General features: G+C 34.8%; 1 protein-coding gene across 1 annotated transcript in view; it reads right to left on the bottom strand.

Moving 5' to 3' along the window:
• LOC116423369 (cation channel sperm-associated protein subunit epsilon-like) overlaps positions 1–15,543 on the bottom strand; it is a 135,726-nt gene that overhangs the window by 43,507 nt on the left and 76,676 nt on the right. The window contains exons 10-11 of the mRNA XM_031966984.1: positions 13,407–13,890; positions 10,515–10,954 (exon numbers count right to left, since the gene is read on the bottom strand). Coding sequence (XP_031822844.1) covers positions 10,515–10,954; positions 13,407–13,890 — 924 coding nt within the window. The remainder of the gene's footprint in view (positions 1–10,514; positions 10,955–13,406; positions 13,891–15,543) is intronic.

Here is a 15,543-nt window from a genome sequence, read left to right as displayed (position 1 = left end):
CTTAGATAACATGTTTCCAGAAAAAAAAATACATGAAAACATCTCAGATCTTTTAGAACTAGTAGTCAAAAGTAAAAATAGAAGTTCACAATTCCTAAAAGAGACCCCTTTCAGGAACAACATAACCCAAATCCAGAGCCTTCACATCACTGAAAAACTGCCATCAGCTAGAAAGAGAGAGTTTAAATTCTAATGAATTACAGTTAAGTCACAAAAGACTTTCCATCTAACACTATGAAAGGATATCTTGGAATATGAGTATTACTCTTCCTCCCTATTTCCTTTCCCCCCCTCCTCCATGATTCCCCTACAATGGAGTAAAAGACTTTTAAGCATTTATAATGAAAAGATCAGAGTTTAGTAGAATGCAAACACAGGAATCAAGATAAATTTAGAAAGGAAACTACATTTGGGTAATTGGGAAGGGGTATAAGATAATTAAATTCCTATATTTTTATAGGTGTGGGGTATGGGGAGGACTGTCTTATACCCATATGAATCTTGTCTACGTGACTTATGAGGTGGCAAGAATAGATATCTTTATATATCAAATAGATATCTTTACAATTGCTTCTTCCCACCTTTTTGCAAAGCAGAAAGTATATCTAGATGCCTCTCTAAATATTACCCATTTATTAAATATTAGTCTGGGGGAAGTATTTTTTAGATTCAAGCTGAACTCCTGATTATTGCCCTTTAACAGAGAAGGAATGTCACATATTTTACAAAATATGTATTGGAAGAGAGATAATTCAGCTCATGCAAGAGAGAGTATAAGACCTTATTTTAGGAGCAATTAATTTCCTAAATTCTCTAAAGTAATAAGCTGGAAATAGGGACATGATTGAAGAGTTTGATCCTGTATATGTTGGCTTCTTCCTAGAATATTTCTATCTCCAAATGATGGAATCGAAGGAATTAATAGTAAGTGGTTAATTGTGGGAATTGAGTGAACCACACTGATTCTCTCTTGTAACTTAATTCTGGAGTTTTCAGTTCCTTTTCTATTATTATCGTTCTAGTTCAACTTCTGTCTTGTGAGAAAGGAATTTGTTGTTTATGAATAGCTAATTATCTTTATTCAACTGCAGCAATTGGGAGAAAATCACATTGTATTGTTTAAAAGTGTTTGGGAAGCTGGATCACCTTTACCTATTATATGGAGACACTTAACTAAACATCCAGGTTATGCTGACCAGAAACCCAGTCAGATCTAAAGACTAAGTCAAGGTGTTTTCTCGAGATTGTACATCTAGCAACCTACATGTCTTAATTGACAACTGGCCTGATTATAATCAATAATTTATTGTTTCCATATTCCTTTGATTGGTCATAGGCACTTGCTGGGAAGTGGGACACTTCTTTTTCTATTTTCATAGAATTGTATCTGTTTACTCTTTTCATTCCAACTTGGAAAGTTCCCTAATATTTCATCTAATTAGAAATCAGATTATCTGATGTTGTATTGTTTTAATTGTTTTTATTATGTAAGTCTGTATTCAGGATCCAGCCTTAAATAAAAATAAATAGTCCTCACCCAAGAATGGGCCTAGTCCCAAACCCAATTAGGGTTAGGTAATTGGCATGTATTACTCAATAAATTGATATGCTTGGAAGATAGAACCATTGTTTCTTTAGGCATTTTCATCTTTCACCCACCACACAGGGACCTGAAGAATGTACCTTTTTGGAAGCTAGAAAGCAGAAGACCAGAATCCCCCCTCTTTCTAAGCCTCACCAACTTGGTCTTAATGGAAACATGGAATATTGATCTTCACCAATGGGCAGAGTTCCACGCAATTGTCTCTTTGAAACAGGAGTTACATTTCAATAGAGGAAAAAGAACCAGGAACTTATGTGGGAGGATAAGTAGATTGGGGAAATGAAAAGCAATAAAGTAAAGCAAACTTCAGGTTTGGAGGATAAATCATAAAGGAAAGAAAGAGTAAGAATTGATGATCATTCTGGGTGAGGGGAAAAGAAGAAGCTGTGAAACATCAATTACAGGTCATCAATGTTAATCACATTATTTTTCTTTCTCCACTTTTTTTCTTCTTTGTAAAGAGTGTGGTCAAGAAGCAAAAAGAAAAAAATAAAGAGGCTATGATGGAAAGAATTACACAATAAATAATCAAAACTGTGCAACTGAATGAGATGGATTCAGCCATCTAACTGAAGAGGATAGCAGATTGGATTAGAAAGTAGAATCCAACCATATGGTGTTTAAAAGAAACACACTCAAAATATAATGATTTGCATAGACCTTAAAATGAGAGTATTGAAAAAAAATTGTTATGTTTCAGGTGAATTCAATAAAGAAGATGTAGCAAACATGAAAGGATAGCAAACATGATTTCAGACAAGCAAACAAAAAAAAAAGATAAAAAGGGAAATTATATTATACTTGAGTCCCATAGGCAATCAAATAATATCAATATCATATACTTCTGTGTGTGCTTGTGTATGTAAATATGAATCTATGATATGGATGCATATGCACACAATGTACATATACAAACATATGCATACACAAATAGTTTAGGCTGCTCACCAGGCATGGCTTACTACTGCAAACAGCTTCAAATGCTGAGGGGACTTTTCAAAGTTCACAGAATCAAAAGCTGGTTTCCCAAATCTAAAACTATATTATAAAGCAGCAGTCATTAAAACCATTTGGTACTGGCTAAGAACCAGAACTCTAGTGGAATAGAGAACTAATTTTTTATTTGATAAACCTCCAAATTCCAGGTTCTAGAATAAGAATTTACTATTTGACAAAAAATTGCTGGGAAAACTGGAAAATAATATGTCAGAAACTCAGCATAGACTTACATATCTCATACCCCATACCAAAATAAGGTCAAAATGGGTACATGATTTGGGCATAAAGGATGATACCATAAACAAATTAGGAGAGCAAGGGATTGTAATGTTCTCTCTAAAATGTAATGTTCTCTGTTGAGGTTTTCTTGGGGTCTCTGGAGGCAGCCTTTGTTTCAGTTCAGTATTCACCACAAGTACAGCTAGGTGTTAAAGTCTAAATCCTTTATTGTCTCCTTCAACATCCTATGTACTTCACTTAGGTCTTGGCTAGTTTTCTGGAGGCCTTCTGGAGTCTTGGTTTCAGTGGAGAAGCAAAGGAGGAGAGCCTTCCACTAAGGTGGTGTGAGATGGGATGAATCTGTCTGAGTCCAAGGGTTTGTGCTCCAGCCTTTAGCCTCCAGTCTTCTATCTGCTTGTCTCAATCTCTGAATCTCCCTGGCTGAGGCTTCTAGTTTATAATGTAATGCCGGAGAAACTGAGGCAGGAGAGAGATTAGAGAGCTTTTTAATATTTTATTAATTGGAGAGTATAATTGACTGGGCCAGACTCTCATCTCAAATTATCCAGTCAGACAGAGATAAAGATATACTGGGACCAAGGAATCCATGTTGGTCCCAGGGCTGGAGGAGACTGTCATCTCAATGAATCCAGCATCCAGCATCCAGAAGCCAGCAGCTAGTCTCCAGCCTCCAGCAATGAATAGGAGAAACCCAACTTCTTAAATACTTTTTAGAAACAAAGGAAGGGGTAAGAAGTGTGGGAAAACTTCTGTCAGGATGGGGGAGGCCATAAATCCTAAAAACCCAGAGACAGGATGTCTGAATACACAGAGGTAAAGATGTCAGTGAGGTATCTTGGAATATTTTAGAGGGATATTGTAATTCTTGAGAACAGGAAGAATCAGGAGGTCTACTCTCTTGTTTATCCTGCTAACAATGTATAACCTTAGAGCAAATGGTCCCAGTCTTAATGGACCAGAAGGGGAGGTTTACAACTAAGGGGAATAGTTAGGGAGACTGAGATAAGGGAAACTAGTGCAGGGAAACTGAGCCAGGACAGTTAAAGAGAACTGTGACATAACAATAAGCTCCACACTGAGTATAAACCAATCATTTTATCACTAGGAAACCATTATTTGTTATAGGATTAAATCAATGCTAAACTAGATTTAACCACCGTCTCCTCAATTTCACTTAGTACCTTGCTTCAAATTCTGGCCCATAACATCTCCTTGTAGGATTAAATCAATCATACTGAACCATGCTAAATCAGATAACTATTGTCTCATCAATTCCACTGACGTAGTACCTTGTAAGAATCCTTTATTTCAAGTTCAGAGTTCTAGTCCATAACAAGGAATAATTTACCTATCAGCTCTTTGGAGAAGGGAGGAATTTATGACCAAAGAAAAACTAAAGAACATTATGAAAGACAAAATGGACAACTTTGAGTATATCAAATTAAAAAAATTTTGCACAAACAAAACCAACAGAAACAATATTAAAAGGGAAGTACAAAGTTGGGAAAAATCTTTATAGTCAGTGTTTCTGATAAAGGTCTCATTTCTAAAATATATAAAGAATTGTCTCAAATTTATAAGAATACAAATCATTCCCCAAATGCTAAATTATCAAAGGACATGAACAATTTTCAGATGAATTAAAGCCATCTACAGTTATGTGAAAAAATACTCTAAATCAGTTTTGATTATAGAAATATATATTAAAATTATTCTGAAGTACCACCTCATACCTCTCAGATTGGCTAAGATGATAGGAAAAGATAATCATAAATATTGGAGGGTATGTGGGAAAACTGGGACACTACTGCATTATTGGTGGAGTTGTGAAATTATCCAAACATTCTGGAGAGCAATCTGGAACTATGCCCAAAGGGCTATAAAACTGTGTACAACCTTTGACCCAGCAGTGTCATTACTGTGTCTGTATCCCAAGGAAATCATAAAAGACCCACATGTTTGTAGCATCTTTTTTTTTTTTTTTTTTTTTTTTTTTTGTGGTAGCAAAGAATTGGACAATGGCTGAACAAGTTGTCGTCTATGAAAATAATGGAATATTATTGTTCTATAAAAATGATAAACAAGCTCATTTTAGAAAGACTTGGAAAGATTTACATGAACTGATGCTGAACAAAACAAGCAGGACCAGGGAATGCACCATACACAATAACAGCAAGAATGTGTTATGATCAGCTATGAAGGACTTGGTTCTTCTCAGTGGTTCAGTGATCCAGAGCAATCCCAATAGGCTTTGCATAGAAAATGTCATCTGTATCCAGAAAAACTAAAGAGACTGAATGTAAATGTTATGTTAGGGATATGCAAGCTTTCAATGCTCCCAAAGTAGTCTTTTTTCCTTCCTCATTTTTCTCAAGTACTGCTGAATTTTATGGACTTTTTGTGAGAGCCAGGTCCTGCATATTTCTGGAGAGAAAGTCTAGCCTGGTTCTGCTATTACTTACTTAGGGGTACTGAGTTATGATCCGAAAGTTTTCAGTACTTCCAAAGTGGTCTGATCCAGGGCAAAATTTTATTTCTGTCCTCAATGTTCCCTTTTAGTTTTGAATGTTCTTGGCATGGGTTTGTATTTGACTAACATGATTGTGGCTTTGTTCAATTTGGAGTTTCAGTGGACTACTGCTGGACCCAGCCACTATTATTATGACTTTTCAACTAGCAATCCCTGCTGGTTCATAGTAACAGAATTGTAGACTTTCACTTTGTTTGACATTCCTGCCTTGGTTATTCCTCTGTCAGCTTTAGGCTGGGCTATTGATTGGAACTAAGAACCTTGCCTACTTGTAGAGTATGAGCCACATAACTGCTGTTTGTTGCAGGACTAGTTTGTACAAAATCCATGACCCAATATTGCTCAACTTGGAATGTCACCCTAGATTCAGGCCTCCTTGTCAATCTGCTATAAAACTATGGTATGGAACCAGGCAATTAATGACAGAGCTGTCATTTACTACTTGTTTCTGCATTCTACACGAGTTTAGGTGCCTTTATTTTGGATCTGGGCCTCTTCTTGCCCTGGTACATAGTCTCTCTCAGTGCTTAAACACTCTATATCCCACACTAGCCACATCTCATCCCAAGTGTCCATACATCTATCTTCATATTCTGATCTGGGCTAAAAAAAATACTTCTAATTTATCTTGCATTTCTCAATCAGGATGCATTCTGGTGCATTTTGTAGATGCTTGGAGTTTTGAGGGGGGAGTGTATGTACATGGAACAAGTTAACATTTTTTTATTCATTTCATCTTCTTACTATTCCATCCCCAAAAGTCAGCTGTTATTTACAAGATTATTAAAGAGGGCAGGCTTTTTGGTTGATCACTTTAGTCATTGGTAAACTGATGATGCTAATCACTATTTCCAGATCATGGTTAAGCAGACAATCTCATAATACACAACTATAGTCTTATGCATGGTGTTCTCTTCTTTTCTAAAAATATGATGGTTCTCTGTGTGAACAGGTTTATTGGGGAGGTTTTCTGGAGGCAGCCTTAGTTTCAGTTCAGATCAATAATCACTTTAAATACAGCCAGGAGTTAAAATCCAATCTTTTATTGTCTCTTCCAAAATAACCCTGATAGTTTTCCTTCGTTCTGAGAGCTCTTGTTGCTAGTCCTTTGCTTTTGCTTCTGCCTCTGCCAACCTCAGCCTCTCCTCTTCCAAATCTCCAGCAACTGACTTACTTCTGACTCCAGGAGCTCCTTATATATGATCTCTGAAAGGTGTGAACCCAAAGGTTGACTCCTCCTCTGAGAGAGTGGGATTGTGGGTTTCTGACTTGTGAATCTCCCAAACTTGTGAACTTTACTGTATGAGCTAATGTGTGAATTCTCAAAGGTGTAAACTCAAACATTGTTTCTATCAACTCTAATGAGTTAACACCTTGTTTCAAGTTTTGGCCAATAACACTTATGCTTGTCAGGAATGTTGTAGATGAAATTACTGTTCAAGTATGGATTGAATTAGTTGACTTTAAGATATCTTTCTACTCTTGAGATTCTGTGATAGAAATCATCACATCATCTTACTCAAACATCTTATATACTCATATTCTATTTTACACTGTAAGTTACATTGTTCATACCTTGAAAAGGAGGTTATTGAACATCTCTAGGAACAAATACAGATTCTTTCAAATTGCCACTTCAGCCCTTTACAATGTACACCAATGTATGCATTCAGGATTATTATATTACTCTATCTCTTCATGTGCTTCAGCCAAATTGGGTTTCTTATTCCTCTCTCATATCTATGCCTTTGTACACAGGTAAGAGAATTTCTGGCTTAGGCTTCTTTCCAGTGCCATTGCCCCAGTCTCTATTTTGAACTTATATTTCCCCCAAAAGCTCAAAGGTCACAATACTTGCAGACTCAAAGCTAGGAAATTAAAAGCTCCTGCTTTAGCTAGCAGAGAGATATTGGTATTTCCCCTTTTTGTTACTTGTTTCCTGACACATATACCTACTTTTTTCCTTTCTTGTTTTCTGTAAAATTCCATTTTTTCTGCTGATTCCATATTCACATTCTATGTAAGTTTTATGGAGCTGATACTTTGGGTTTTCTGATTTTTCCCCCATAGAGATGAGTCTGTAATCTAAACTGGACTGGAAAAATGTACATTGTAAAATCTGCAGTATTAAAAAATGTATTGGGGAGGATTCTGGAAAGATGGGAGAATAGGTTGGTAAATTTCAAGCTCTCCTAATTCCTGCCCCCCCCCCCCCCCCCCCCCCCCCCCCCCCCCCCCCCCCCGCCGAAATAGAACAAATTTGCACTTCAGAATGAATATAGTCTGGTGAAAAACCAACACAACTTGGGACAGAAGACCAGGGGACCTCCAGATACAATTCAAGAAGATCTAAAGAAAGACCCTAGGCTGGAGTTAACTCATGTGAAGTGCAACTACTTCTGGGTTAGCTCCACAGAAATAACAAATGGGGAATCTTGGGGCAAGCTGGTTGTGGCTGGAACATTAGCAGGAATGACAGAGACTTTCACCTCCTGGACTGTTTCTCAAGTTGGGATTTAAGTTTCAGAAGACAAGTGTGAACCTTGGCTAATTGGGAATGCCAGGCCCAGCTGTGCTGCTGAGACATAGCCCTGAGTGAGAAGGAACCAACACCTGGTGAGTGCAGTAGCAGGGTGGCAGGAATATCGCTGGCTGTGGGCACTTCCAGGAAGATAAAGCTCTTGGTTTGGGGTTTCTGGTCAGAGTGGAGAGCTGAAAAGAAGCTTAAAGCACCATTCCCCCCCATCCCATGATTAGAGGTGCTTACACTGATGCTTTTTATTAAAAAGAGAAAGAACTCCACCATTGAAACACATGGAAAGAGGGAAGACTGGAATTCATCTTTAGTGGACACTTTAGTAAAAAAAAAAAAGTTTCTACCCCAAAGAGTAAAGTGAAATGGCTCCCTGCCCAGAGAGAATTTATAGAAGAACTCAAAAAAGAATTCAAAAATCAAGTGAGAGACATTGAATAAAAACTAAGGAAAAAAATTAAAGCCATTCAAGAAAAAGGTGGTTATATAAAAATTAATTAATTAGAAAAGGAAATACAGAGTCTCAAAGAGGAAAATAACTTTGAAAATCAGAGTTGGGCAAGGGAAAGCCAATGAAGCTATGAGAGACCAAGAAATAACAAAACAGATTATAATGAATGAGAAAATACAACAGAATGTGAAACAGCTCATAAGAATAGATCTGGAGAACAGAACAAGAGGAGAAAATATAAGAATAATTGGACTGCCAGAAAATTGTGACCAAAAAGAGAACCTTGACACAATAATGCAGGAAATAATCCTAGAAAATTGTCCTGGAGTGATAGAACATGAGGGGAAAGTAGAAATAGGAAAAAATCTACTGATCACCATTTCAAAGAGATCCTTTGTGGAAAACACATAGTAATATTATTGCCAAATTTTGAAACCCCTAGATCAAAGAAAAAATTTTGCAGGAAACAAGAAAAAAGCAATTCAAATACATTGGAGCTACAATTTGAATTGTACAAGACTTATCAGCAGCTACAATTAAAAGACCACAGGTCTTGAAATTATATTTACAGACAAGCAAAAGAATTAGGCCTGAGGCCAAAAATATCATATCCAGAAAATTATCTATAATTTTCAATGAGAAAATGTAATTGTGGGCTAGCTCTCTGGTGGGTCTTGGGATCAGCCTGAGGCCTTGGGCTTTTAGTGGGGGAGTGAAGTGACAGAGGCAGGTAAGCTGACATGTGTCTAATGAAAGATGGAGTCTGGAGAAAGGAAGAGGGAAAGGGAAAAGGAAAGAGAGAGGGAGAGGAAGAGAGATAGGGAAAAGGAGAGGGAGAGGGAGAGAAATATCTCATCAACTATACTGAATCTTAAGTACACCTTTTCAGAGCTCCAGCCCTCTACAAGAAAAAAAGGACATTCACCGAATTCACAGATTTTCAGGACTTTCTATCAACCAAACCCAAACTTAATGGAAAATTTAACTTATAAGAGCCCATATTAAAGAGCATTTTTAAAGAACTCAACATGGACAAACTGTTTAAACATGGACAATTTTTTTTAACATGGGAATGTATGCTTTATGTTTAAGATTTAAATCAACAATAGAGTAAACAAAAAAAAAGATTGACAGAGTAAAGGTAAAAATATTAATTATGTTATACAAATGAGGTGCAGAGGAAGAATAAACATAGAGGCATTAGAGCGGGGAAGAGGGCTTGTAGTTTTGAAAATCTATTCACATCAGGAATGGGTTTAATAGGCAACACAGCATATACCATGAAGGGTATAGTACCCTCCAAAATCTATAAAGAAATAAGGTGGGAAGAGAATAGATGGTTGGGGAAGCAAAGAGTGAGGGAAGAAGGATCCCTGGGTAGGGGAAGTTTAAGTAATATTAAGCCAAGTTATGGAGCAGAATTTAATGAAAGTCAGCATAGATAGGAAAAACGTGTCTATGTGGGATATGTATATGTTTGGGTCTGTGTATGTATGTATATATCTACATATCTATACATAAATATATCTTTTCTTAACTATAGCTTGCTTGGTTGGGGGTGATGGGGGAATGAAAGGGTGTGTATGTCTGTGTATATGTATGTGCATGTATATATTTGCATATGTATATATAAATATATCCTTTCTTAATTATAATCTGTTTGGAGGTGGTGGTGGGCTGAAAGGAGGAAAAAGAATAAAGTAAATAAGATGTGCAGCAGAGAACGGAAGAACAATATAAAAGAAAATCAAGATGGACAATCATGAATATAATTTCTTCTACTAATATATATTATATATATGCACACACACACACACTTTCTTGAACTAATAATTAGTTATATATTTTGAATCCTCATGTTTTACTGGGCACATGACAATGTTCTCTTTTGTTCTGTTTCATTTTGTGACTGTTCTCTAGCTTTTTTCAATAGTATATAAGTAGGAGTAAAAATGGTGAATGAGTATTGCAGTTAGGTGTGATGCTTACCACAATATTATTTGTGAAATTTGTTGAATGACTAAGTGGAAAAAATGACATCTCTTTCAAACTATTCACAATATGATTCTAGAAAAAATATTAAATGATAATATTAAATCACATTTTTCTATTTGAAGAATATGAGGGATAGACATTTGAAAGATTTAATCTAACTTACCAGATTTTTAGTGCAGACTCCCAAGGCTATTTCATACTCAGCAAATCTCTCTTCCTTTAATATATCTGGTCCATAGGTTTCCACAATAGAATATACACCAAAATTCTCATGATATATTACTTGAGACCAAAATGTCAGTTCATCTCTCTTGTCCAAATAGATATTGTTTAAATAAATATTGCTTTGAAACAATATATATGGACAACTACTATCTTCTTCATAAGTTGAACTATATACCTCCAACAGTAATGGATATTCTAACACTTTTGCTTTGCCATAATTAAGAGTTACAAGAAGTAGCTCCCCTCTAGGGTTGGCTAAAATTATTGTATTGGCCATTTTATCAACCCATTCATGTAGCAAAGCTACATCTGTAACATCATTTTTGAAATAAAGCATAATATTATTGTGCATTTTTATCACACCATTCCCAAACAAATCTGAAAAAAAGAGAGAAAATAAGTTAGAATTTCTCTAGTTTTCCTTGTGAGTGCATATTTTTAAAAAGGCATTTTCTGTTTCTCATCTTAAGAGTATTCCTTTTAGATCCTCAACATGTTTAGTATCATTATTAATAGAAACTGAATATTTCTTCCTCCCCCACTATTTTCTTTAGTAATAGTGCTAAAAGACGCAAGTATAGATAATATGAATACTCTCAAAAGGCAAATATCAGTAATTAATGAGCTACCTACCTACTCTTTCATCTTTATTAAATCTTTATAAAAATGATTTACATGTACATCAAAGATATCTTTAAAGGAAATATCAAAAGCGAATATTCAATATTCAGATTTTGGAAATTGTTTCTCTAAAGCACAACATACCATCCTTATAATTAACTGATAGTTACAGAGCATAAAGTATTCACTATGTTTTTCACTATGTTTGTTTGTTGAGTTTAAGAAAACATCTGACTTAATAAAGCAAAATGCTGCTTGGGGGTTCTCCTAAACAAAGTTATCTCCCATGCATATGCTAAAAAAAGATTCCTTGAAATATTTAACTTGTTCAATGATTCTTTTTGATTCCTGTATGAAAAGATTCTGAGAAGGGTCTAGAAATGTAAGAAAAAAATTTTTTTAATCTATTGCTATATTCTTTGCTTTCATCTTCTCCTTACTTACTCTACCCTTAATCCCATCCATTCTTTTCTTCAGCAGCCCTCTCCTGCTTTATCTTTTTCTTCTACTATCTATGAATTCTTAGGATAGTCCTCTTTTAAGTGTATTTATTCCCTAAAATTTCTTCCTTATCAACTTGTCTATAATTCCCAATTCAATTGCCTTTAACAAAATTATAATAAATTTCCTCCCCCAAGTGCTACAGGACAAAACATCTTGAATGTTTTAAAATATATGCCAAGTTATCTTTTCAGCATATTATCTGTAATAGTCAAGTCCTTCATTTAATGCATTCAGTATTACACTGATATGCTTGTACAATTGTGATAATACAAAGCCAATAGATGTCTCTCATTCACTTAGGTGGTTTTCTGTAATAGTAGCAAGAATTAAATGTGAGAAGTTAGATATATAGTAAGGGTTCCAGGCTCCTCTTCATATTCAGTTAGTGTGCTGTCCTAATCTTTCTTTTCCTTATTGCTCTTTAGTCTTTGATCTTGTTCATACTTATTGTAAAAATGTCAGGAGAAACAATTGTTATTTCTTCCCATTTTCTTCTATTTCTTAGGACATTTTTGATACAATTGGAATGAGAGAGGGGTGGAGGGTGTGGGTATGGGGAAAAAGTAAAAAAATTGGGATAGAGAAAACTGTCAATGTATATCCATCAAATTAGATAACATAGACAGCAGATCCAATGAAGTTGATTAGTGGTGGTTCAAGTATTTGAAGGGTTGTCATTTGAAAGGAGAATCCCACTTGTATTTTGCTCCAAAGAGCAGGAAAAAATGAGTGGAACCTAGGTGGAATGCGATTGGATTGCTAGATTAGGAATCACAAAGAATTGATTTCAAATGCTGCCTAAGTTGTCAGTAACTGTGTGATCACTGGCTAAGGCACTCTATGCACATTGGTTTCCTTATTCAGTAAAATGGAGCCAATAATACATTACCTGCCTCTCAGAGTTGTTGGAGGGACCAAATGAAATAATGCAGATAAAGTATTTTGCAACCCTTACAACTCTATATAAATATTATGATTATTGTCATTATCATTATTACTAAGTTGCAAAAAGGACTATTTAGGTTTGATGGCAGAAAAAAAATTTGTAGCAATTGTTACAACAGAGTTGTTCAAAAGTAGAAATGGGCTATCTTTGGAGATTATGTATTCCCTCATATGTATATGGCACTTATTTCTATCACTTAATTCTTGTGTTCCAAAAATAAATAAATAAAAAAACCAAAGGGCTGAACTTGTGATTCTGAGAGATCCTGCTTTGAAATTTACTGTTTTTATGATCTTGGCATACCACTGAAGTTTTATGTCTCAATTTCTTCATTTGTGAAATGGGGAGAATAAATGCAATCTACCTCATAAGAGTTTTGGGGAGAGAAAACACTTATAAACATTAAATAAGTGCATTTTTGTGTGTTTTATTTTCTCAATTAGACTGGGAGCTACAGGGAAGCAAACGTATGATTTCATTCTAGGTGCTAAATGAATGTGTTGATTGATGACTGATATGTCTGACTCAAAAAGGAACCAATTTTCATGAATTTCAATTGACAATTATGTAGTATGATCTTATATTTTTAATTCTATTTTCAAATAATAGAGACAATATCAATCTCACAAACTTTGGATGTCACAAAATAGATTATGGTAATTACCTTGCAAAATGATGACCTCTTCATAAGAAAGTTCTTAGGTTTACCAAATAGAACCATTAATTCACCTTTTCCCCCCCAAGATAAAAATACTTAACCTATAAAAACTTGGTGAATGTGGCTACCACTTGCTATATCTGATAGGTTTTCTTCTCCAAGAGATGTACGCAAAAATCCATGTTTTGAATAATTTTGGTAGCTATAGTAGACAGTCGTGTCATCCCATATCACAAAATTTGGCAATGCTGTATAAAAGAATTGTGTATTCAATTTTTTGTTATGAGAGAAAGACAGTAAAAAGTCTTGTAGTTCCCATTTAAGTGTATCCTCACTATAGAATGCTAGATGTAAAATATTATTTTGACTCCCTTTTAATTTGTGAGCTATCATCAAACCAATTCCAGCTGGATCTGAGGTATAAGCAGCAACATGTATAGAAAACAAATTTTTGTCTTCTTGATTGAAATTCAGAATATCCAGGAGCTCTTCAAGTTGTATTAATGAGAAAAATCTTAAGTTGGTATATCCAAGTAAGACTTCTGTTTCTGTCCACAATATTATTTCACTTAATTCTAGTCCTTTCTGCAACAAAATTAAAAATAATGATCACAGTAATGGATTGTAGATATCATTATAATTATTGTGTTCTTAATTTTATTCTCTTGTAAGTTTTAGGATTATTTTAAATTAAGTAAGATCTATATTTAAAGATATTTCAATATAATAGAGATATGTGATTTCTTTCTATCTCTGACACTTACTAGCTGTGGAACCATGGTCATTTAACTTTCTTCATCTCCAAAATAAGGACAATACTCTTAGCTATCTTCTTCAATGATTATTGTGAATAGCAAATAAAATAATAAAATTACTTCTTCTACAATGTGTGGCACATCAGTGATCTGGAAAATCTGCTTAAAATTTTTTGGCCTTCCGGTCATACCAGGAAAAAAGTTTGAATTATAGTATTAGAAAAAATATGTTGATATTATACAATACTATCCACATATAGTATGCATTTCTGAGTTTCTAAACTTTCTGTGTTGTCTGTGTCTCCTGTGGTTTCTGCAAAATTCCCCAAAATTTCTCATTTAATTTTTTATACTGACCCACACATCAAAACCATATTGAGGGAAGTTGTGATGTGAAAGGAATAATTTTATATTTAAAGTGCTTTGTAAAACTTAAGACCACTGTATATCAGCTATTGTTATTTTCAGTCATCCTAATCAATTAGGTTTTTCTCTATAGATCCCAATCTCTGTATGATTTAATAAAGGACCTTTGAGATTTACCATGACAACAACATTCATTCACCTGCAGCCAATCTAGTGATAGATCTTTCTGTATTTGGCTAATCGACATACTGTTGGGCACTTAGTTCTTATACAATGCCTTTCCAGGTTTTATAGACCTTGACAAAGCTTTTGATTGATTGGCACAGTCATTAAGAATTTAGCTATGGTCACCTCTGTTATCACAGGAGGGCCTTAAGGCAGACTTTTAGAACAAACAAATTAAAATTAGCAATTATAATTTTTATAAAGTTAGCTACTTTGATTTAGTTCTGGAAAAAAAAAAAACAGTCTGAGGCATAGGCCTAAAAATAAAGCTAAAAAGTTTTATGTATGAGCTGTTTTCAAAACGTATATTATTATTTTTCCCTCTATACTATATATAATTTTAAACTGTAGCAATGACAACAGTTTAAATTCTTTTTTCAAACCAAGCAGGACATTAATTTTCTCTCCCTCTGCATTTCACCTCTTGACCAGGAGCATCACTTGCACCTTGGTGGCAATGTACAGTTTGTCTCTGGAGAACCAGGATCCATAAATATTTGAACAAACAAACAAACAAACAGGGCATACTATAGTCTAAGAAAAAAGATGGGGAATTTATGGGAGTTATCCAGGGTTCATGTTCTGATTTAGCTCTTTTGTGCTGTGAGAAACTCATTAGGCTTTAGCTATATCTACAACAAGGTGAAGATACATTATATGATATAACCTAGTATATGTGCAATTTAATATGTGTCCTTTCTTATTGTGAAACCTGGAACAACTAAACTACACTAAATCAAATGAAGTTAAAACAACCACTTCAGTAGAGAATCATGATTCATGGTTTGACTAATGAAAGAGCAAGAGAAATTGCAGAAAAACTATCCTTTGCTGATTGACACTAAAGTATGGTTAGGATAATATTCTACTAAACAACTGGGAATGAGAGAAT

This window comes from Sarcophilus harrisii, chromosome 4 (genome assembly GCF_902635505.1).
Source record: "Sarcophilus harrisii chromosome 4, mSarHar1.11, whole genome shotgun sequence".
NCBI classification, from domain to species: Eukaryota; Metazoa; Chordata; class Mammalia; order Dasyuromorphia; family Dasyuridae; genus Sarcophilus; species Sarcophilus harrisii.
Note: the sequence above shows the minus strand (reverse complement) of the source record. Positions and strands in the feature narration are given on the sequence as shown.